Source organism: Phanerochaete carnosa, assembly GCF_000300595.1.
Source record: "Phanerochaete carnosa HHB-10118-sp unplaced genomic scaffold PHACAscaffold_4, whole genome shotgun sequence".
In the NCBI taxonomy this organism is placed as follows: domain Eukaryota; kingdom Fungi; phylum Basidiomycota; class Agaricomycetes; order Polyporales; family Phanerochaetaceae; genus Phanerochaete; species Phanerochaete carnosa.
The window spans coordinates 3,871,610-3,893,660 of record NW_006767631.1 but is presented as its reverse complement, the minus strand read 5'-3'; the positions used below and the strand labels follow the sequence as shown (position 1 = coordinate 3,893,660).

The 22,051-nt window shown below is 54.5% G+C and overlaps 6 protein-coding genes across 6 annotated transcripts; 4 read left to right on the top strand and 2 right to left on the bottom strand.

Moving 5' to 3' along the window:
• Positions 1-1,870: 1,870 nt before the first annotated feature.
• Positions 1,871-3,189, bottom strand: PHACADRAFT_255107 (uncharacterized protein; the record flags this gene model as incomplete). The annotated part of the gene is made up of 5 exons (XM_007395128.1): positions 1,871-2,332; positions 2,361-2,563; positions 2,637-2,726; positions 2,860-2,922; positions 3,052-3,189. The coding sequence occupies 5 exons, from the start codon at positions 3,187-3,189 to the stop codon at positions 2,119-2,121; spliced, it is 708 nt and encodes a 235-aa protein (XP_007395190.1). The 3' UTR covers positions 1,871-2,118.
• A 2,377-nt stretch (positions 3,190-5,566) lies between these two features.
• PHACADRAFT_51455 (uncharacterized protein) lies at positions 5,567-6,467 on the bottom strand (the record flags this gene model as incomplete). The annotated part of the gene is made up of 3 exons (XM_007394012.1): positions 5,567-5,908; positions 5,958-6,275; positions 6,327-6,467. Coding segments are annotated over 3 exons (801 nt in total), but the record flags the coding sequence as incomplete, so codon positions are not given.
• Positions 6,468-8,046: 1,579 nt separating this feature from the next.
• On the top strand, positions 8,047-8,379 carry PHACADRAFT_54415 (uncharacterized protein; the record flags this gene model as incomplete). The annotated part of the gene is made up of 1 exon (XM_007394019.1): positions 8,047-8,379. A coding segment is annotated over one exon (333 nt), but the record flags the coding sequence as incomplete, so codon positions are not given.
• Positions 8,380-9,413: 1,034 nt separating this feature from the next.
• On the top strand, positions 9,414-9,771 carry PHACADRAFT_255106 (uncharacterized protein). Its single transcript, XM_007395127.1, has one exon. The coding sequence runs from the start codon at positions 9,477-9,479 to the stop codon at positions 9,753-9,755; it is 279 nt and encodes a 92-aa protein (XP_007395189.1). The 5' UTR covers positions 9,414-9,476; the 3' UTR covers positions 9,756-9,771.
• A 1,055-nt stretch (positions 9,772-10,826) lies between these two features.
• PHACADRAFT_255103 (uncharacterized protein) lies at positions 10,827-16,572 on the top strand (the record flags this gene model as incomplete). The annotated part of the gene is made up of 8 exons (XM_007395126.1): positions 10,827-11,293; positions 11,332-11,519; positions 11,639-12,597; positions 12,650-13,175; positions 13,229-13,466; positions 13,520-14,346; positions 14,464-14,921; positions 14,972-16,572. Coding segments are annotated over 8 exons (5,175 nt in total), but the record flags the coding sequence as incomplete, so codon positions are not given.
• A 2,481-nt stretch (positions 16,573-19,053) lies between these two features.
• PHACADRAFT_52672 (uncharacterized protein) lies at positions 19,054-19,696 on the top strand (the record flags this gene model as incomplete). The annotated part of the gene is made up of 2 exons (XM_007394015.1): positions 19,054-19,429; positions 19,500-19,696. Coding segments are annotated over 2 exons (573 nt in total), but the record flags the coding sequence as incomplete, so codon positions are not given.
• Between the last annotated feature and the right edge of the window lie 2,355 nt (positions 19,697-22,051).

Below are 22,051 nucleotides of genomic sequence, written 5' to 3'. Positions count from 1 at the left end.
GCATGCATCACATGGTCCCATGCAAGGGCGACGCGATTAGATTTGTGGCTTGTGACGCTATCAAATCTGTAGCCTTGACACAAGTTTCACGAGAACCAAAAATGTGTTATTTATGAATAAATATTTAGGCACCGCAGCAATTATTTCCACTGACACAAGGGTGGACAGCGTCGGGCACTGGGGCAGCACATCACTTCTATTTTTAGTACTTGACACTGCCTTTCTGGAGGGGTTCAGCCAATCATGACAGTAATTCCCACGACTGATTGCGCGACTGGATGCGGTACTGGATGTGGTACTGGATGCGGTACTGGAGATGATGTCCAGTCGCACCTCGCGCGGAACTGGATGCGGGTTTTGCCCGTTGTGATAGCACGTTCTCTACCGTTCGAATAGATGCTATTTTCAGCCGGACCTGGAAGCTTTGGGCGGCATGCAACCCCACTACCATTGTGCTCGGAACAGAAAAGTCGCTCAAAATCCGTCTCAGTTGGCCTGGCGTTGCCTTGGGAAGCTGGTGATTGTGGTGACAGAGTGATGTTCTCATCTGACTGCAGCCTGAAGTCGAGCGTTCTGTACGGCCTCTGTTTACGTCTCGTCAGGTCTTGTCTGAGCCAGACAGCTGCTGCATTGTCTTTCTGACATCGGTGAGCTCGTCCCGATCGTTATCCACGGACGAGGGCCGAATCACCAGACGACACTCCGTTGCTAGCGGGAATATGAGCGACTATCCACTAGTCGCATTCACGTCTCGCAAGCATGTCGTATTGACCGGTGTCGTGGTATTTCAGCTGAGAGACAAAACTTGGAAACAGTCGGTATATAGCTCGGCGTGCCGCCTACACTACATGACGGCACTTTGAACACGTCCGTCCAAGCCCTGGATATTATAATTGTTCCACTGCCCTTCGCGAACTGGACCTTGTTCCAGAACCACTATGTGTATCTTTATGCTGCTCGTACATACGCACACTCTTCATCTGCTATATGCGGATGTTCATTCACGTCCAATGCGAGCACTTATTAGTTCGTACTCGCCACATGGGTTTTTGTTTTTCGAGCCTTCTAGTTATCGACCGCCTGCGGTGGCTCGGGCGCAGGCGGCTAGCAGGATGAAACTGGAGCGGTGGGGTAAGCGGAAGTAACAGGAGATTTAGGGTCGATCAGGGGCATGCAGCGCTGGGTATATAAAGAGCAAGGTTGGGAACAGGGCATGTAAGGGGTTAGCAAATTGTAAGGAACCAGTTACTTACTTTCAGGCCATCTGGTTAAAGATACGAGTAATACGAGTAATAAGAGACAACAAACGGGAAGTTACGAGAATGCGGAGTCGGCGCGGGTGACGCGACTTCTCCTACGTTCGATGAGCTCGATGTCGTGGCCTGTTCATAATCATCTTTGATTTCGCTGATGCTTTGCCGAAGAAGGGGCGTGGGCTGGAGGGAGCGGTGTTGTGGATGGAGATATAGCAGCCTGGCACACAGACGCGCGAGGGAAATGTTGGAAGCGCGCCGAAGGACACTCACTGTCCTAAGAGCACACAAGTGTCCTGAAGAGGCGCAGACTGAGATGACAAAAAATACAATTGGGGGGAAGAGAGCAGGTACAAGTACATAGTCGAAGAAAAGAAGACAGCGAGAAGAGAAAACTAAGACGGGAGGGCGAAGAGGGTAGGTATCGGTAACCTCCGGCCCCGCCCGTATACCTTGGTAGGTCCGAGTCGAGCCGGGTAGGTGGGATTCTCACTGGGCTTGCACTTTCATCTTTCAAGCTCAGCTCAATCTGGAACGCTGTTCTTGCGTACAAAAGCCACCTCCGCCAGTCACGCCCGGCGGGCTGTGAGGCCTTGAGGTACTACACACCGGCTTTGCGGGTCGACTCAAAACTGCCAAAAAAAAATGTATGTAACACGCACAAAAAACGACTCAGACGGAGCACAACAGATAGCATAAATACCACGATATTAACGCCGAAAGCAGCGGAGCGAATAGCTCAGAGACGTGAGGGGGTATCACCTACACGCGCTACACTTCATATAAACCACCGCTCAACGGGTATCAACAGCATGAGGATTATAAAGGGACCACAACGGAGAGGGGGTGGCATGCGAGGAGCAAATCACTGCGCGTTCTCATCGGCAAGTACGAGGAGCGCCATGTTCACGACGTTCGCGTACAGCGTTGCGATGTTCGAGGTCGGAGTGGGCGCCGCGGCCGACGACGCGCCAACAGCAGTACTTGACGTGGCAATGCTGCTCGTGATGAAGCTTGAGCTAGCGGCGCTCGAGGACAAGGAAGACAAGGACGACCAGACGCTCGAAGACGAAGAGCTGCTCCAGGTCGACGAGACTCCAGGTCGACGAGACCGTGGGCACTATGCTGGATGTCGTCGGAGGGGGCGGTGTAGATGTCGTGAATAGCGCCTTAAACGCCGTAGGTGGTGGGGGCATGGACACAGGGTTGCCACCGACGCTCCAGCTACCCCACGCGAGGTCGTCGAAGAAACCGAAGAAGTTTGCAGTCGCGGGTGTGCAGTCGAGGCCGTTCTGTGCGCAGCCGGGGCACTACGTTACGCACAATTGTGAGCATTTATAACATAATAGATGGCCGGCAGAGCTGAGAAGAAAAAACGCGTACCTCGTCCACAATCGTTGCTTGGGCAGTCTTACCGTTGAGTGAAATTGTAATTTGCTGGCCGCACATGTGCCCGGCGATTGACCCGAATTGCTACGGAGTCGCTTGTGAGCGTGCGCGTACGCTCGGCGCCGTCAGGGAGGCTCACCGGATAGTTCAGCGCAACAATCTATGAATGCGCTGCTGTCAATATATGCGCACTAGGGGATGGACGTAGTACACGTACCCAATCGCTGTTATGGTCAAAGCCTTCGTAGGCGACCTGGTTCCCGGTCTCGGGGAATACATGCTGAAGCGCGCGTTCTGGAAAGTTTGGCTACGCTGAGCGGGGTCGAGCTCGATGTGGAGGCTGCTCACGCCAGCATGGCGGCGAAGAGCATCATGGGGTCCTGCAGCGACCAAGACGACATGCCGCTACCTCCTCCTCCTCGACTGCGCTCGATTGTTGATAAATATGGTGGTCGCTCTTGCTTGTGTATTTCTCTTGAGCTCTATAGGTCCTGATTGTAAAGCACCGGCGCTTTCGCGGACAGGCGTAGCCGGAGGGCAGTTCCATGACACGATGTGGAGAGGTAACAAGGGCAGGGTTGGGGGTCGACTTGCGAGATCCGTGAGCGCGAGCGACGTCGGAGAGTCATGAGCCTAGACTGACTGGCGACAATGAGAGAGCTTGCCATTCGGGCGAGAGGCAAGCTGTGGTGGTGCGAGGAGATCGGCTTCGAAACAGCAGGCCCCAGTGATTGGTTATCGAGGTCAAGTTCACGACGAAAGCACACTGACGCTCGAATGACTAGGCCCATAAGGGGTTCGCGGAAGGACGAGGTGGATCACTCTCGCTGGGTATTCCAGCAGGTGAGGATAGCTGGTGAGATCGTCGCCGCGCGTGTGCCTGAGAAGCCGACGGACTTGTAGACCGAGTTGATCAGTCCACACCTGGACAATCGACAGCACAGCTGCTCACCTCTGGTCATCCTTCCCTTTCGGGACTACCTTAGCGGACGACTTCTCCGGCGACGGGACGGGACGTTGGGCTTGTTCGAATCGTAGGGGATTGGCAGAGCTCGGCTTGAATGCTTTCGCCTTCTTTCCATTCTCAGCAGACTGCGCCGGCACCGGCTAGGGGAGTGCTATTGCTTGCCCTTCGGTGACGTTCTAGACGCTCTGACGTGCGGCTGCGACTGTTGTGGCCACGGCAGATGCTGCTGAGCGGGTTTGGGGGAGAGCGTGCTGAAGGGCGCCAGCTATGAGCCAACCACGGCAAGTGTGCTTGGGGTGACACGCGACGGCGGAGGGGATCTGTTGTGCACGAAGCGACACAGAGACAGTGTGACGAATGGCGGTGAGGGACAGGGATGGTGGTGGCTGGAGCAAGAGACGTTGGCTAGTCGCGCGAACGATGCAGCCATGGCCATTTATGGTAATCAGGCCATGAAAACATTTAAAACCTTCGACTCTTGCGGTAGCTTTCCCATCCAGACTTCTTCTGTGCAGAGCCCCGCAGATCAGGTAGGTAAGTCATTGTTGTATTGCCTTTATGTATTTCTTTGAGCTAGCTACCGATAGCAACGAGGACACAAGGGTGCAGGCGCTTTGCTTTGCTTGACGACCGCGGGTTAGGATGCAGGTTAGGATGTGGTCAGAGCAGTAGCTAAAAGACATAATGGATCTACTTCCTACAGCGATGCATGCCTTGTCAGAGATACAAGAGGCCGCTTAGCTGCGCTCCGCGACTGCTGTTCTCGTGGATGCTGCAGGCGGGAAATTTAAGCTCAAAGCTTTCGATTTCACTCGCTCCGATGAATAGATAGGGCTGCAGCATAGCCGCGCTGCGCGCGGCGTAAGCAAAGGGGAGTGGAAGCAACGATTGGGCCCAATCAAGGAGAATGACGAAATAGGGGCCGTCGAAAGGTATATAAGGCGAGGGATGGGAGAGAGGGGCCCTGGAGAGAGTAAGACAGGAATAAGAAAATCATTTCTCACTTTGAGGGCATCTGCGTAATAGTATAGTAATGTCGATTGGAGAGGGGATAGATGGTACATGCGCAAGATGCATTCAATTACTGTATGTTACTCTCGGAAGAATTTATCCAAAGGACCTGTGACCGCCACCTTCCATTTCTTCCTCCGAGTCCCAGGCTGTTTCGCAGAATTGCTGGGATAATCAATAGTTCTCTCTGCCAGCTCGCTGCTTGACACCAGTCGGTTGCACCTCATCTTCCCTAGCTTCTTGTGATATTTTTCACTTGCTGCCTTTGTGCGGGTCTCTGTCCGGGGCCGACCTGCCTTCTTGGTCTGTTCCTATGCAGAAAATGAGCAAGCAGCAGTCTGACCAGGCTATTGGCACACCTTTTTGGGTCTGCCCCCTTTTGACTTTATGCCCTGTTTTTGCTTCGTCTTTGCAATTTTCTCTAAGCTTGCTGGGTCTTCCTTGTTGCTTACAAATGGTCTAAATTCCACAAGCCCCAGTGTAGTCATAAGGCCCTGATTTGTAATATCTTGCTCAACAGCTCGCTGGACTCACGGTGAATGACCATGACTGGGACTCAAAAATATGCTCAAAGCCACACCCACCTGAGTAATTGTTGGTGAGCCCCATTCTTTGGGTGGTTGAGCAGCCATGACCGAGTACACAGACTGGAAACCTGGAACAATAAACTCATACACTCTCAACCACTTGAACTTCTTGTTGGAGTACTGGAAGTGCGGTGCATCATAAGATGTGCCTATTATCTGTTGAGCGGCAGAGACTCCACTGCTGGAAATTTGTGTAACTCACCAATAGTGTGGTCTGGATCAAGGAGACCATTATTATGAAGATATCGAAGCTGGTCCAAGGTGACGGTAGCATGTGTTCGCCTGTAGACTTTGACCAGCGCTGCATAGTGGTCGTTAGAGTTATAATGATATGCGAACGGGTTGTTGCTGTTGCAGTTCACAGCCACCGTGTTGTAGTAGTCCTTTGTATTCCAGAAGTTTGTGTAGGCTTCAATGCCCTTGTACAACTTGCTGAACAAGATGTCGTCTTGACAAATGAAGCTGGTAGGCAGCAGTGGGTGAAGGCAAAGCATGTGACAGAGATCATTGGCTGTATGCCGACCAAAACCATTGAAGATGCTCTGCACAGTGCAAAGGACCTCTGCAATTGGTCGCCGCCACCCTGACAAGTCTCGGAGTACGGCAAGTCTCCATCGCAGCAGGGCTGATCCCGCAAGTTTGCACTCCCACACCCAGTCTGGTCCACCTTCGAGCCATCTGTCAAAGATGAGAGACCACGTCTAGAAAGAGTTAATTGATACAAAATTCAATGTCTATCATTCAACTTACTTCTGTTCCTGGGGTCAGCTCAATTTGCCTGTAAGGCATGCTGCGGGAGATCACTATGAAGGATACCAATCTGGAATAGTCTCCAACACAGTAGACCTTCTCTGGTGTTATGATTGCCAATGAAATGTTGACATATCGCTGCTTGTCTGGGTTTCGAGACACAGGGTCATTAAATTCAAGAGGGATAGGAAAACTTCTCATGATCTCGCCTCGAGCGGCTGAAGGACCTGGTATATCCTGCGCAACTAGCCTGAGGAATACATCCTGAGGAAGGCTGAATACGCATGCTTCAAGGCTGAAGTTGATAATGAAACAGTGCTGCAAATTAAGCTTAGAAGTCTAGCTGTGCTGCATGACGTGGGGGCCTACCAAACCACATGCAAGCGCCAGCCGCTTTCCTCTGCAAGCTACTGCAACTTCTCCTGAAGCTCTTGGCTGCACTAAGTAGTTGTATGATTTTTCTGATGCTCTGGCTAAGTCATGGTGACTAGGCCATACTCCAGCAAGAGGGTGCTGAGCTGCAGAGATAGCGTCGAGGCTGGGATGGTATTTTACCCAGTGTACTTCACACTGCTCTTTTTCTGCTGCCAGAGTTCGAGGGAAAAAAGCAATCCAGCCTATGCAGGCCAACATTTATATTATACAGCGGCTCACGCAGCTGGATAGAGGAACAAACCAGTCATTGGTTTTTTGGCTGCGCTCTTAGCTGTCACATCTCGGTGCACTCGATGGAAGAAGCCTTTAATACAGGGTTCTTCTGGCATTTCTATAGAAGATGTATGGCCGTGGGATGGCGAAGAGAAGCAGAGAAGCAGAGAAGCAGAGAAGCAGAGAAGCAGAATCACTCGGTCACTGGCTTTACTTTACTGACGTCATCATGCGCCACAAAGGCCTCAGCCCACAAACTGATGTCACGTCTGGCGTCATCTTCCTCGAGACTCTCTTCCTTACTGCGTTGCCAGTGGTATCGCATCCGGTCAGCCTTGGTAAGCCATGTGCGGCCATTGTCGTGTCAACTACGTCCTGACACTATTTCTCCATAGCTACAGACCGCCTCTTTCGAAGTCACGATATTGAGCCAGTTCTACTCGTGCAAGGCCTCACTGAGAAGATCCGAGCATTGGATCCCCAGAATGGGCATTATCTGCCATGTTCAGGAACGGATTGCTGCTATGGTGGCGGGACGTCGAACTTTGCAATTGCGTGGTTGGAGGAGGCGCGGTAGCAAAAAGTCGGTCGAGGGCAGCAGAGTCAAAATCTGAGATTGACGAGGCCACGTGACTATTTGATCCGAGCCGTTCTGTTCGAGCTGACACTCACCAGTTGCGCCTCTTTCCAAAGGCATCGTCGAACACGCTTGGCAGTCGGGACCTATGTTGAGCTGGAAGGAGGGTATGTGTCGCCTGTTTCTCTTCGTTGGCACGCTTTATGACCGCTATCCTGCACAGACGTCAGCGCTGACGCTCTTGTGCAGTTTCTGCCGCACCTCGAACGCAACTCGTCTCTGACGTTCACGTCGGTCGTTACGCACAGCCTGTTCCGCGGCGCGTGGACGGACCCGACAAGCAACAGTATGATATCGTTCCTCGACTTATCGCCGCAGCACAACCCGAATCAGACTAAGCAGGGACTCGTGTGTAACAAGAGCAGCCCATCAAATTTGTTGAGCGGCGACTCGGAGCGAGGGCAGCCACATCTGTTGAGTTCAGTCCGCTGTACCGCGTACGTCGTCTAATATCTCGATCTGGTGCGGCCGCACGGCCATTGACGACGTGTACAGTGGCGTGTGACGACAACACAGAAGGACAATAAAAGGACCGAGTGCCTGTTTGCTGAGATCTTCGTCGGCAAGTACCCCAAGAAGCTATAGTGAGCGACTACTGCGCCACCCTCGGACGTTCGTGGTGCACTTTGGTCGACCCGACCCTGTGCACGCGGATATTTGGTGGGTGCGTTCCCTCGTCTACTTATCGGCCCTCAATCTCACAGCGTCGTTCAGCCTCGAGCATGCTGGCTCGTGCCGCTCGTTCGCAGCCGACGACCTCGTGTACATCATCCAGATGGCGACCGAGGTCATTGCAGGCACACCCTCGACAACTTTGTTGACGTGCTCACGGCCATCGTCACTACCCTCGACAGCACAGTAGACGACATTCCGTTCTCCCATGCTCTCGACCAGCTCGTCGAGGCCGGCATTCCCGTGGATCCTGCACCAACCCCCTCACAGCCTCGTCCCACGCTCACCCAGGCCTTCTCAAACGCCGTCGTCACTCATCATGACCTCCCAGCGCTCATTGACGGAGACCTCACTTTGACATACCGCGAAGTCGACATCCTCTCTTCAGTTCTCTCCAGGCGGATCTTAGAGGCCACGAAGCAGCAAGAAATCCATGCCTTTGTGTCTTTCTGCATTCCTCCGGGGGCCATCGCCATTCTCACCATCCTCGCTATCGTGAAGAGTGGTGCTGCATATGTGCCCCTCGATGTACGCTTCCCTGCAGAACGCCTTGGGTCGCTTGTTCAAGACTGTGATGCATCTCTTGTCATCACCACCTCAGCGTCGCCTTCGTTTAATTTCAACCGCGAGCGTATCGCACACCTGGACGTCACTAGCTTCCTCGACGACTGTAAGTTGCTCGTTGCTGCATCTTCCTGCGAGGAACGCGACGGGTCTGTCTCGCCAGCCGAGTCTTCCAACGACGCCGCCTACGTGCTCTACACCAGCGGCAGCACTGGCAAGCCCAAGAGCGACATCATCAAGCAGTCGTCCGTCGTAGCCTTCGCCACCAACCGCGATATCTTCACGTGGGGCCCAGGACACCGTATTGCGCAGATCAACAATCTGGCCTGGGACGCGAGCGTGGCCGATGTCTGGTGCTCGCTCCTGCTTGGCGCGACGCTTGTATGCTTCGACCGCATTGACGTGCTGAACGCGCCTGCTCTGGCGCGGCGCTTCCAGGCTGCGCACATCGACGGTTTCCTGCTGCCCACGTCGCTCTTCCGCCAGTTCGCGGCCGCCTGCCCGATGTTTTCCACCGGCTCACGGAGATCGTGACCGGCGGAGAGGCGCTCGACTATGCGAGCGTCTGCCAAGCGTGGGCGGCGGCTCCGAGCGCCGTGATCCGGAATGTGTATGGTCCGACCGAGGCGTGTGTGATGGCAACGATCTTCAACGTTTTCCCTGGCGACGACGATGTACCACATACCGGGCCCTTGCCCATTGGTCGCCCACTCAAAACGAGCCAAGTGCTCGTGGTAGACCGCCATAGGCGACTTGTACCGCCGGGCGTCGTCGGCGAGCTGATCATCGGCGGCGAGGGCATCGCCGAGGGGTATCTCAACCGTCCTGCGGATACTGCGGACGCGTTCGTCAAGCTGCGCGTTGATGGGCTACCCGGGAACACAAAGTTCTACTGCACGGTGAGTAGCGGCTTTTCCTGACTTTGGATGTGAACTGACGGGGATTTTTAGGGCGATGCTGTGCGATGGGTCGACGGACAGCTGCAGTTCGTGGGCAGGATGGATGTTCGACAAATCAAGATTTCTGGACAGAGGCTCGGCTTCGGCGAGATTGAGGCCACCATTCTGCGTACCGGACTCGTCGCCGACGCCGGCGTCAGCTGCCACAAGCCGACCGATACTGGCGACCCGAGCCTCGTCGCATATGTTGTCCTCGATCACGAGCGGGCGCCCGAGGTCGATGATCATTTTCAGGACGCACCGGTCACAGCGTCAAACGATGAACATGCAATTGTGGATACATGGAGGGATGTGTATGACTATGTATGCCGCATTTGATCTGTGAGTGTTTTTAATCCCATAGATGTATCTTTTATGCTGATTTTTGCTGGAACACAGGGCAAAGGCACGCGCGGATTTCTCAGGTTGGGATAGCATGATCACTGGAGGGCCCATCCCGCAGGTTGAGATGATTGGTAAGCCAACCTTTTCTCATCACAGTTCAAGCATCTGAGGGATCTGACGAAACTCCTGCGTTGATCAGCATGGCTCCACGACACCCTCCGACCCTTCCATCAGCAACGCCCACGGACCGCCTTTGAGATCGGCTGCGGTATCGGCATCTTCGTTCACCAAATCCTTCCCTCTGTCGATCGCATGTGGGCCAGTGAACCCTCGGCAGAGGCAGCCAAGCGTTTGGAGGATGAGCTGAAGGCACTCGGGCTGGGTGACAAGACATCGATCTAGTATGCCGCGGCCGACGAGATCTCTAAGCTCCCTGCATTCGAGGCGGACTTCGCGTTCATGAACTCTGTTGTTCAGTACTTCCCGTCGGAAGCATACCTGCGCCAGTCTATCGTCGATATTGTCGGCAAGTGCTCCCTCGGAGGCCGAATTCTCATCGGAGATGTGCGAAGCCTTCCCTTCGGCACTCTGCTGGCTCTCAACATTGCGGCCTACCGCTGGCAAGACGAGCTCAGGTCGAAGACTCTCCAGGATCTGCGCGACGACATTCTCGATCGCGAGAAGTACCGGTCGGAGCTGTTGGTTGACCCCTCGTTCTTCACCAGCCTTTGCCACACCATCCCCGCCGTGACACACGTCGAGATCATCCCGAAGGCGATCGAGTACTGCAACGAGCTCAGCCAGTTCCGTTACCAAGTCATCGTTCACGTCAACCAGAAGCTACCCTTGATTGCTCTCCCTGCCTGGCACGACTACGAAGCATTACGATGGAAGGGTTCGGACCTCGAGGACGCAGTGCGGGACTTTGCCGGCAATGAGAACGTTCTTGCAGTGGAGCACATTCCGAATCGATTCCTGTCTTGGGAGCTCGTGGCAGCAACAGCGGTCTTCTCATCTTCGTCAGATCGGTTTGCCGACCTCGCCTCGGTACTTCCTCCACGCAAGGATGCCGCAGCTGCGCAAGGCTGGTCTGCATGGGACCTGGAGCAACTCGCGGGGCAGTGTGGGGTGGCAGTCAAACTCAGCGTTGCGCGTCAGAAGGAGACGACGACTCTGGACGCGGTCTTCATCAAGGGATCCCTCGACGGTGCTGACAGTGGCACCTGTATTGCATTCAAGACCGTCGAGTATGACGATGGGTCTGTCTCTCCGTTTGCCACATCGAGGCTGCAAGAGCTGGTTTTCAGGACGCATCTGGAGAACAATCTTCTTGAACGCCTGAGGGAGGTGCTGCCGTCCTATATGGTCCCCGACCAGCTCTTGTCTGTGGATGCTCTTCCGCTCCAGACAAGTGGGAAGCTGGATCGGAGACAACTGGCAGCGATGGCAGCGAAAGACGGCAGCCGCGATGCTCATAGAGCCGCCGAGGACGATCAGAATATTTTACCCGCGGACGAAGTGGAAGTTCGACTGTGTGCGATCTTCGGCCGCCTGCTGTCGGTTCGAGCAGTTTCACCCCTGGCGAATTCTTCCAAATTGGAGGACACTCGCTGCTTGCGACTCGACTCAAGTCTGCGCTCGAATCGGAGTTCCACGTTGTTGTTCCACTCAGGACGATGTTTGCCCGTTCCACCCCTAGAAAGCTTGCGGCTAGTATCCGCGAGGGCCTCACTTCCGCGCCATTCGACCAGCACATCGGTCTCCCAATGAAGCCTATCCTCTCCCATTCTCGCCCTTCCGAACCGTCTGATGAGCTCTCCTTGGACATGACGACACCATCGGACGGGACCCATTACCAGCTATCTTTCGCCCAACAGCGACTCTGGTCCTCTCGAAACTCGCATATTTCGGATCACAGAACATCTGCTATAATACCCCCTACATCCTGGAACTAAAAGGCCCTCTGAACATCGTCGCTCTCGAGCGCACTATCCAGGAGATCGTCTCTCGTCACGAAATTCTCCGCACTATTTTCGTCGAGGTGAACTATGCACCGGCTACTCGGGTCGTCGATTTCTGTCCCCATCTTGAGATCATACCTGTGGACCCCGATACCGACGAACGAACCATGCGCGCACTCATGGAGGACTGTATCCGTCGCCCGTTCGCTCTCGATCGCGAGCCATCGGTCCGCACAACCCTGTTCCAACTCTCTGAGAACCACTTCCACCTGCTCCTATGCATGCACCACATTATCGTCGACGGCTTTTCGTTCGACGTCATTCGCCAGGAGCTGGCGGAGATCTACGTCGCCTTCGAGGCCGGTAAGGACCACGAGGTCCCTCCACTTCACATTCAGTACAAGGAATTTGCACAGTGGCAACGGTCGGAAGACTTCGAGCGTATGGTGCAGCCTCAGCTCGAGTATTGGACGAAATACCTCAAAGGCAACCAGGCGGCAGAACTGCCAACGGACTTCCCACGACCCCAACATCTCAACTACGAGGGGAAGGCATACATTGCTGAATTCCCCCCGGAGCTTTTCACTCGGCTGGGACAGGTATGCAGGCAGGAACGCGTGACGATGTTCATGCTCCTGTCGGCCGCCTTCCGCATGGTTCAGTTCCAGCTCACCGGTCAGACAGACGCCTCCTTCGCCTTCCCCATCGCCAATCGCAATCAAGCCGAGACCGAGAGGCTCGTCGGGTTGTTCGTCAACACGCAAATTCTCCGGCTGAAAGTGCGTCCTGGGATGACGTTTCTGGAGCTGATTCAACAAGTGCAAGACCTGCCGATGGCGGCGTTCGAATATCAGGACCTGCCCTTCGAGCGGATCGTCTCGATTCTCAATCCGACTCGGTGACCTCAATCGCAACCCGTTGGTGCAGATTATCCTCGCTTACCAGACTGTGAAGACTGCGCCATTCAATATAGGAGACGTCCATGCTTCCAATCCGCGAATTAATATGGATACGACGAGGTTCGACATGGAGATCCATTTCTTCCCCAAGGGCGACGGCCTGGCTGGCCAGTTCGTGTACTGCACCGATTTATTCAAGGAGGAGACCATCGTTGACTTGACGGAGCGGTTGCAAAAGGTTTTGGAACAGGCCGTCGACAATGTACGCTTCGCTATCAATCCGCCGCGGTCCTCTTCGACGCTTCGCCAGCCGACTCCATCTGACGTAGCAGCGTACCTGCGCGACTATGTCCCTTGCGAGTTCCCTCTCGACATGCCCAGGTGTTCGGACAATGCATCTCCACAGCGAGGGACGCATTCCTTCGTCTTGCCACCAACCGTCCGCGATACGCTTCGGGCCTCGTCGATAGGCGGGGAGGAGCTTCTCACGCTGTACCTCACTGCACTCTCCGTGCTGAACCACCGGTACACTCGCCAAGAGGATATCACGATCGGTGCGTTCTCTTACCTTTTTTCGTGCGGGAGATGAGCTAACCTTCATGCTCAGGGCTTGCGACGAGCAAGTCACTGGATATCACTCCCGCTCGGCTTACCGTTTATCGCGATGCTGCACTCTCAGCTGCTCGCGACAATGCGCAGACTTCGGTAGAGAAGGCATCCGAGTTCTCTGCCGTATCTATCAAGGATATATCCACCGCTGTACGGAGACGACAGAAGTCGTTGACGTCTGCCATTTACGTCGTGCTCTCCCACAAGTCAAGCAATGCGTCTTCAAGGGAGCTAGGGTTCGTTATCTCTTCACTATACTGTATGCCTGTCGATTGATTTGTTTTATCAGCTTGCTAGTCGACCTTGAGCTCCGCTATGGAGAGGTCAACGAGCCTGATTACCAACTCATCTACGACCAGTCTCTCTTCTGGCTCAATACCATCGAAGTGTTCTGCGAGAACTTTGTGGACATTCTCGAGACCATTCTTCTCCGTCCTGACACGGTGGTCGAGGAGATTCCATTCCAGAATTCGGCGAAGCACTTGAAACGATTTGGTGTCCCGCTCGCCCTGCCTCCGCCGATATGCCCCCTCGTCGATGCTCTCAAGAAGTCTGTGGATGCGTACCCCGACATGCTGGCCCTCCAGGAGAGAGAATTCTTGCTGACATATAGCCAACTGAACACGGCCACGTCCTTGCTGGCACAGAAGATCGTACAGGTATCAGGAGACGCGTGCGAGTTCGTCGCAATGTGCATCCCCCCGTCAGCCCTCGCTGTCATATCCATCCTCGCCATCGTCAAGGCCGGAGCCGCATATGTGCCCTTGGACGTCCGCTACCCTCCAGAGCGTCTCGAGATGCTATTGCGCGAGAGTGGTGCAGGTCTATTGATCACGACCTCGCAGTCGCCAGACTTTGCCGGCGACGCGGAGGGTATCACTCGCCTCGACATCTTCAACTTCCTCGCCGAGATCGACCTCGCCTCCTCCGTCAACTTCGTCTGCGCTCCTCGCACGGATGCTGCCTATGTCATGTACACATCTGGCAGCACTGGTGTGCCGAAGGGGATGGTCATCATGCAGTCCGCAGTGGTCGCACTGGTCTCGAACACGGATGTCTTCCCGTTCCAGCCTGGCGACAGGATCGGGATGATCAACAACCTCGCATGGGACGCCAGTATCATCGACATATGATGCACACTACTTACCGGCGCCACGGTCGTCTGCTTCAATCGATACGACGTTCTGGACCCGGCCGTTCTTGCGGGGCATTTCCAGTTGTTTAGCATCACAGGCTGCTTCATGTCCGTTGCACTATTCCGCCAAGCCCTCGATCTCGCACCCCAGCTTTTCCGCAAGCTCCGCATTCTGCAGATCGGCGGAGAGGCGTCTTACTACGAGAATCCCCAAAGTGTGAAATCTGTTAACCCGTCGATCCGCATCCTCAACGCCTACGACCCCACGGAGACTTGTGTCTTCGCCGCCACGTTCTGGACTGACGTTGCCAACATGCCCACGTCTGGATCAGTTCCCATTGGCTTACCAATGTCAACCGCTCAAGTTCTCATTGTCGACACACAGGGTCGGCTTGTGCCCCCGGGCGTGGTCGGTGAGCTGGTGGTCGGTGAGCTGGTGATTGGCGGTGCTGGTGTCGGTCCGGGGTATCTGAGGCGGCCGAAGGAGTCGGCCGAGGCCTTCGTCGAGCTTGGGTTCGATGAACTCAACCCAGGTGTGGCTTGGTATTACCGCACGGTACGTCGCCTCCGCTTGTCCTTCCCTTACGTGTCTCATTCTTCGTGCAGGGTGACGCTATGAGATGGGGCCCGGATGGACAGTTGCATTTCGTCGGGAGGATGAACGCTGGCCAGATCAAGATCCGCGGACAGCGGCTGGAGCTCTCGGAGATCGAAGTGGCCATTCGCCAAACCGACTTGGCCAACGATGCCGTCGTCGTCCATCTCAAGTCCCACAAAGGCAAAGACGATCTGCTCATTGCATACACTGTCGCTGCTGCACCAACATCGGCCTCGCAATCTCATTCCCTCTCACCACGACTCCTCGAGTCGCTGCGCAAGAGTCTTCCGTCGTATATGATTCCCCATCTCGTGCGCTGGATCCCGACTCTTCCTCTGACGCCTAACGGCAAGGCGGACCGCCATCAGCTCCGAGCCCGTGCTGCGACCGACGTCGATAGCATGCTGAACGATGACGCAGAGGAAGACGGATCAGGCGAGCCTGAAGATGAGGTCGAGAAACGGCTCTGTAGGATCATGGAAGCCCTTCTCGGTTGCACATCTATTCGTCGATCCACGAACTTCTTCGATGCGGGCGGCCATTCGCTCCTTGCCTCCCGTTTGGTCTTCCGAATGCAAGAAGCTTTCGACATCCCGTTCGCTCTAATGGACGTGTTCCACTCGCCCGTAGTCAAGGCAATGGCGGGCAAGATCAGGCAGGCGATCGCCGCTAGGCCAGTTGATCAAATATCGACGACACCTCCGACGCTTGCCCCGGTATACGAGGAGTTCCACGTACCCCCTGTGCTCGTCTTTTCTGAGGAGCCTCGCAAGCCATTCTTGTTCTGCGTTCCCATGGCCACTGGTCTCGGCCACACGTTCGCTGCGCTGTCTCGCTCCACCGACTTGTTCAACGTCATAGCTCTCAACGACCCTGGGTATGTCGCACCCGACGACTTCCCTCAAGACCAGGTGTCGACAGGTCACGCCAACACCTTGCGCAATCCGGGCATGCACACCGTCGAGAACCACGCCAAGTACTACTATGCGCGTATTGTCGAGGAGCTGGCCCGCATCGGTACTACCAAGCCCGGCGCCGCACCGTTTAACATCTTAGGCTACTCCTACGGTGGACACGTCGCAGTCGAGGTGGCGCGCCTCGCGCAGGACGAGGGCTGGACCATCAACCTCTTCGTGCTTGACACGTCGGTGCACCCGGTGCATGAGGCCAAGCTGTCGCAGACGCAGATTGAAGAGGCCGCGCATGTTGTCCTACCGACTGTGATGAGCGTCGTCAAGCTGCCGCTCGGCAACATGGGAGAGCAAGGTGCACGTCTGAAGCACGACATCGAGGTCCGCACCCTCACCAACATCCATACGCTCCATGCGCATGTGATGCCGCGGTACGAGGGGCATGTCACGCTGTCCCGTACGGAGTCGAATTCTGGCCACGGCTTCGTCCCGCTTGTTGGCTCGTTGGACGAGGTTCTCTTGCACGGGAACCACTACCACCTACTCGAAGAAGAATCTGGGAATCTGTCCGTGATTAGTGCTAAAGTTTCTGCAGTCCTCAATGCATAGGTCTCGTCGTCTCTGGTCAGTTGTAACTGTTGTAAATCTTGCTGTATTGCACCGTTTCCGCTGTATAAATAACATCGAGTTCATCTTCGCCGAAATGCGGACAGTTGGTCTATTCATGACTCAAGCCCCAGAACGCAGAGCCTATCGTCAGCTAGCATGGCACGCCCCTACGAATGCCTTCATTGCAGCGACTGCGCGCTATGGATTGTTGGCGCTGTAGAGTACAGTCAGTACAGAATGTGTGATAGGTCTGCCAGGATGTTCACAGAGTAAGCACCCCAGTCATCGAAAGGTGTGCCCGACTGAGCAGTGGTGGTGCCTTGGCATTCATGCGCGACTTTACAGCAGCACTGGTGTGTGTCCCGCCTCGTAACCGTTTCTCCATGATAGTGCGTGGTACCTTGGCAGTAACGATCCACTGGCACTCGACAACGTTTTGCTAAAGCAAAGCTCGAAGATACTTCAGTAAGAGCTTCGATACACTCAGAATCGGTCCAAGAGAGAGAGGGCGGAGGGACGGAGCTGATTAAGGAACTAGGGTCATGGCCGCCCCATGCGTTTTGTCAGTCTCGAAGCTGGTAAAGTACTTTTTGTATCCTCCTACCACACAGCGCTACTCAGCAAATTCTTTGAGGACCCGGCTTTCCGCCTTGTTGGTGATAGAGATTAGGACATCGGCACTCGGCAGCGAGGCGTTGTCGTTGCGGGCTCCCCACGAAGGAGTAAAAGACGAATGGGATGGCGGAAGGGGAGGCCTTAGGGCGTGACTTTGCCTGTAGCTTGGCGGGTCGTCGCTGGAGTTGTCGCTTCGCATGAGTTTGTACTGCAGCACACATCGTATCTAGGAGGCCCACGAGCCAACGAGTTGACCAGCCGCTTAACCTTCCCCCCTTCCCATCTCAATCTCTACACGGAGGAACGACGGTACCTCGGTGCACAGCCAGGATTTGCACAGATGCTCATCAGACGTTCTAGATGACCATGGTTGCCTTGCCACAAAAGCCGTTCATGTTACGCCCCGAGGAACGCAGCTTGCCGCGCTGCCATCGTCAATGAGTACGCCAAGGAGATCGAGGCGCTCTACGCTGCAGCAGACAAAGCACCCAAGGACGACCTTATCCCGCCTTCATAGTGGGCATATGAGCCGGCTAAGGATTTTGTCCACACAGTGGTGACCTGTGTGCTCGAGTACAATATCGGCGACGACAACAATAATATCTTCCGGTACGGCTGCGACAGCCTTGAGACGACATGGATCAGGAACGTGCTGCTGCACGCGCTGCGCGACACAACCAAGTTCGACACATGGCAGGTCCCGGGCAACTGTGTGTACCAGAATCTGACCACTGGTGCACTAGTGACGTTTGTTGCTAGCCTTGCGAACGGCGAAGCCGGTTTAAAGCAGGAGCACGCTGTAGCATTCATGAACAGTATTGCCGAGAAATAAGCAAACGATTTTCTGCGCCAACCGCGGACGTATGCGAGCCATTATCGTATCACCAAGCTGTGGCACATGTGAATCAGACATGTATTGATCAAGTGCATGCATACAAAGCAATGTACTGGTACAGAGAGTGTTACAGAGCAACAGATGGAAGGCGAAGAGTGCCATCAGCAGCGGCAGAGCTGGTAACAATCTGCTTAGCATAAGGCAGATTTGGAGACTACAAGATTTGATAGAGATAAGAAAACGCTGCACTGCACAAACTATGACTCACCTGGTCAGCTTGCTCTCGAAGCTGCTTGGCCACAGAACCAGTTTGTACTACCCCCAGCTTTTCCTGGGTCAGCATAAGCTGAGTCTTGTGGAAATGAGATGCAGATTCAAATACAAAAATGTAAGCGACCACACCTGAGTAGGCTGCGCCTTCCCCTTTCCTGCCCGGCGGTGGTGGGGTGCCATAGGCGACATGGGTGCTGTAGGCGACTTCTTCTTCCTCAAAAAACCCTTGGGCCTCAAAACCTTGCAGGCTCCAAGGCAGACAATGTCTGGATCTTCGACTGAGGCTGGCAAGGGGGACCGGTGGTCCTCAGCTTCATTGTCTGATGGCATGACGGTTGAGATGAAGTTCATGGCGAGGCTGTCAACCGATGATGTCAGTGCACTTGGGAGCTCTGCACTGGCTGGGGTCCTGATGGGCTCAACAAAGCAGACCCCATAAAGACGTAGTGTAGGCGATCAACGCAACACAACACAGCGCAACGACCATTTTTCAACCTCAACCCACACTGCCCACCGGTGACTAGTGACTCCTAACTGCCTGCAGCAACTGTTCGACCCACGACACGACCCACAACGGCCGCAAAGGCTGCTTGTCCCACAACGACTGTCCCTGGCAACTGCCTGAACGACTGCCGCAACTTCCGCCGCCCTGCGCAACTACCCTGAGCGACTCCCCAAGTGACTGCCCCCAGCAACTACCCCCAGCAACTGCCCCGCCACCCTGCGCAACTGCCCCAATGGCTGCCCGCACTCAGGGCTATGAGTGAACTTCTGCACCTTTCACTCTGCAGGTCCGTGTCGCACGCACTTCGCGGCTCTCTTCTTTCTTAATGCAAACGTGCGTTTTAACGCTTCTTACCCAGGTGGCGGACCCGTCGAGATTGGGAGTGGGATCGGGGGCTTGGCGTACTCCTGGGTGCTCGGCCGCCGCACCGAGCGCGAGCTGCTCAACTTCCGGCCGCACAACGTCTCGCTCGTCGGCCTCGGCACAAACCTCCGCGCCGTGCTCGCCGTCTGGAACTCGATGCCCGCCGCGGCGTTCGGCGGCATCATCTGGTGCTTCCTCGACTATCGCGTCGAGCGCAAGCTGTCCATGGTCGGCTTCTGCTCGGGCACCATCGCCGGCCTCGTCGCTGCCACGCCGACGTCCGGCTACGTCCCCCTCTGGGCCTCCGCCATCACAGGGACGATCGTCGGTGCGGTGTCGAACTACGCCACCAAACGTGCGCACCCCTCTCTTCCTTCTCCTCCTCCTCCTTCCCCGCTCATCCTGACAGGCGCCCCCTTGCACAGTCAAGTTCTACCTCCGCATCGACGACGCGCTCGACCCCGGCGCGGAGCATGCGATGGGCGGCATCATCGGCCTGCTCCTCAACGGCCTCTTCGCGGACAAGAACCTCGTCGCGCTCGACGGCGTCAGCGCCGTGCCCGGTGGCTGGCTCAACCACCACTACCGCCAGCTCTACGTCCAGCTCGCCTGCGTGTGCGCGACCGTGGCTACACCTTCGTCGTCACCGCGCTCCTCGCCATGGACGACGTCCAGGTGGGTCATTCCCCTTCTCTTCGCGGCTCTCTTCTTTCTTCTCAATGCAAACGTGCATTGACAATATAGTCGGCACAGAAACCCCAACCCCGGGACCCTCTGGTGCTGCTGACCACTGACCAAGCATAGAATTTGGCTGCAATAGGCTGCTCTGCTTTGTACTAGTGTATATAAGCTTCCTAATAAATTTTACTGAATTTATCATTTTCGGCACAATTTTCTTTGGCTCTGGTATGGTCTTGATCTTGGGCCGGGCCCGCTGGGACTTGAGGCATTGAAGACGGCAACTTTGGAAACTTTTCCGTCATAAAAGAAAATTCCGGTGAGCAAAAAGTCAAAAGTCAAAAGTCAAAAGTATCCGGCATAAAGTCAAAAGTCAAAAGTATCCGGCATAAAGTGAAAAGTAAAAAGTATCCGGCATAAAGTGAAAAGTAAAAAGTATCCGGTATAAAGTGAAAAGTAAAAAGTATCCCGTCTATCTGTTGAGACAGAAAGCTTACGGTATGCCGGTTGAATAAAAAAGCACCCGGTCAGCACAGAAGATTTACATTGTGCTTACAAACAAGGAATCTACGGTCAACGCAAGTCAGTCACACAAGTCATCGCCAGGAATACTACAATTCTTCGGTTTGTTACACTTTGGATACGAATCTGCGGTTTAAACCTACATCTATGCGGTTTGAATTTTTGAACACATTTACCGCCATATGAGTAGACCTCCTGTGCGTAACATACTGCCGTGTATCAGCTCCACTTGTACTGCATAACTCCGCCTATAACATGCGACAGTTTGAGCAAAACGAGCACCTGTCAGTTAAACAACTCGCGAAGTTGCAGCTGGAATACATACTGGGACCTTTTAGGCTTTTGCTGTAAAGCAGGTATGCCCATGAGAACGCCAGTCTGAGTCTGCACGGCATGGCGAAAAGTTCTAACTGAGTGCGAACTGTTTGAGTCCTGGAGAATCCAAGGTATCAGCACTCCGGAGCAACGGCATTTTTGAGGTAGGCTGCCCTACCATGGCGTGTGTGTAGATGTCAAAGAATGAGCTCCAGAGAGTTGCGGTTCTATGGTGATGCATGCAAGAGCCAAATCCTGTGTACAAATGCATGGCAAATGTTAGGTGGAATGTTGACACACAGAAGAGCCTGTGAAGTTTCCTACACTCTGAGGGCTTTGGGTGACGGCGCGCTTATCATTGACGCATTCCGAGGGTAATGGAGTCTGAATGACCGTTTTAGCGACCTCTGACACAGTTCAGGTAGGCTAAAGCAGATGTCCGATGGCATCACTAGTAGGTATGAAGTCATACCTATAGCGCAGGCCTCACGGGATGACAGCAATTATTCACTTGACGCCGTGGTTCTGACAGGTGCGGAAGCGGGATGCAGGCGTCGAAGAAGCAGTGCTCAGAGTCACTGTGTTCGTCGCTTACAGAATATTATGTCGCTATCGTTTGTAATATATTATAACGACTCTGATCCTCTTGCTAATGGAGATCATGCTATAAACACAATGTCAGCCTAGCTTATAGCTACGATCCTGCTATTACTTTCCAACTAGCGGGAGCTAGAACGCACAAGTCGGGGAGATCTAGGCAAGGGGTTCAGATTGAGTCCAAATCACCACGCCTCGGCGTAACTCCATATTCCGCGCGGTGATAACTCATTGTAGTGCCTTAATTATGTAAGTCTGGTGTCAAATACACTTTCGCGGAAGAAGCTTGTACAACGGAAGTAAAAGCCCTACACAAACGGTCCCAGGTGTACCATTTCTGCCAATGCTTAATGCTTAACTGTTGGAATCATAAAAACCAGGTAGCGTGGATGTCTAGGTACCGCGTTGCCTTCGTTGAGCTGAAACTCAGGGAGCTTTACTTGCATTGTCTCTTGTCATGCACCTCTGGGAGAGTAGCACACGCCGTTGAATGAAGAAGACGTCGAAGAAACTGGCAAGCGCGCACCGCCTCTAACACAGAACAGAATGCAGGCCGAAAAGCAAGAATCGAGAACTCTAGAGGTCACTGCACTGTGCTCCCACTCCAATTCCGAGACGACGCATGACCCTGCCTGAGGTCAGAGGGGACAAGAAAGTTTGAGTCAAACTGGCAGATGTTGCGAACTCAAGTCGCGTACAGTATTTCGCAGCTCCGCTTCCGCTTTGTATCCGTGCTCGCATCAAGGCTACAAGTTCCCATGATACGGCCGGTAAGGTATCACGTACAGACCGGCGGCCGGCGAGAGACAACTGGTACATTCGCGTGTGCTTCGTGAGTCATGCACCGAGCGACAGGCCCGCTGGG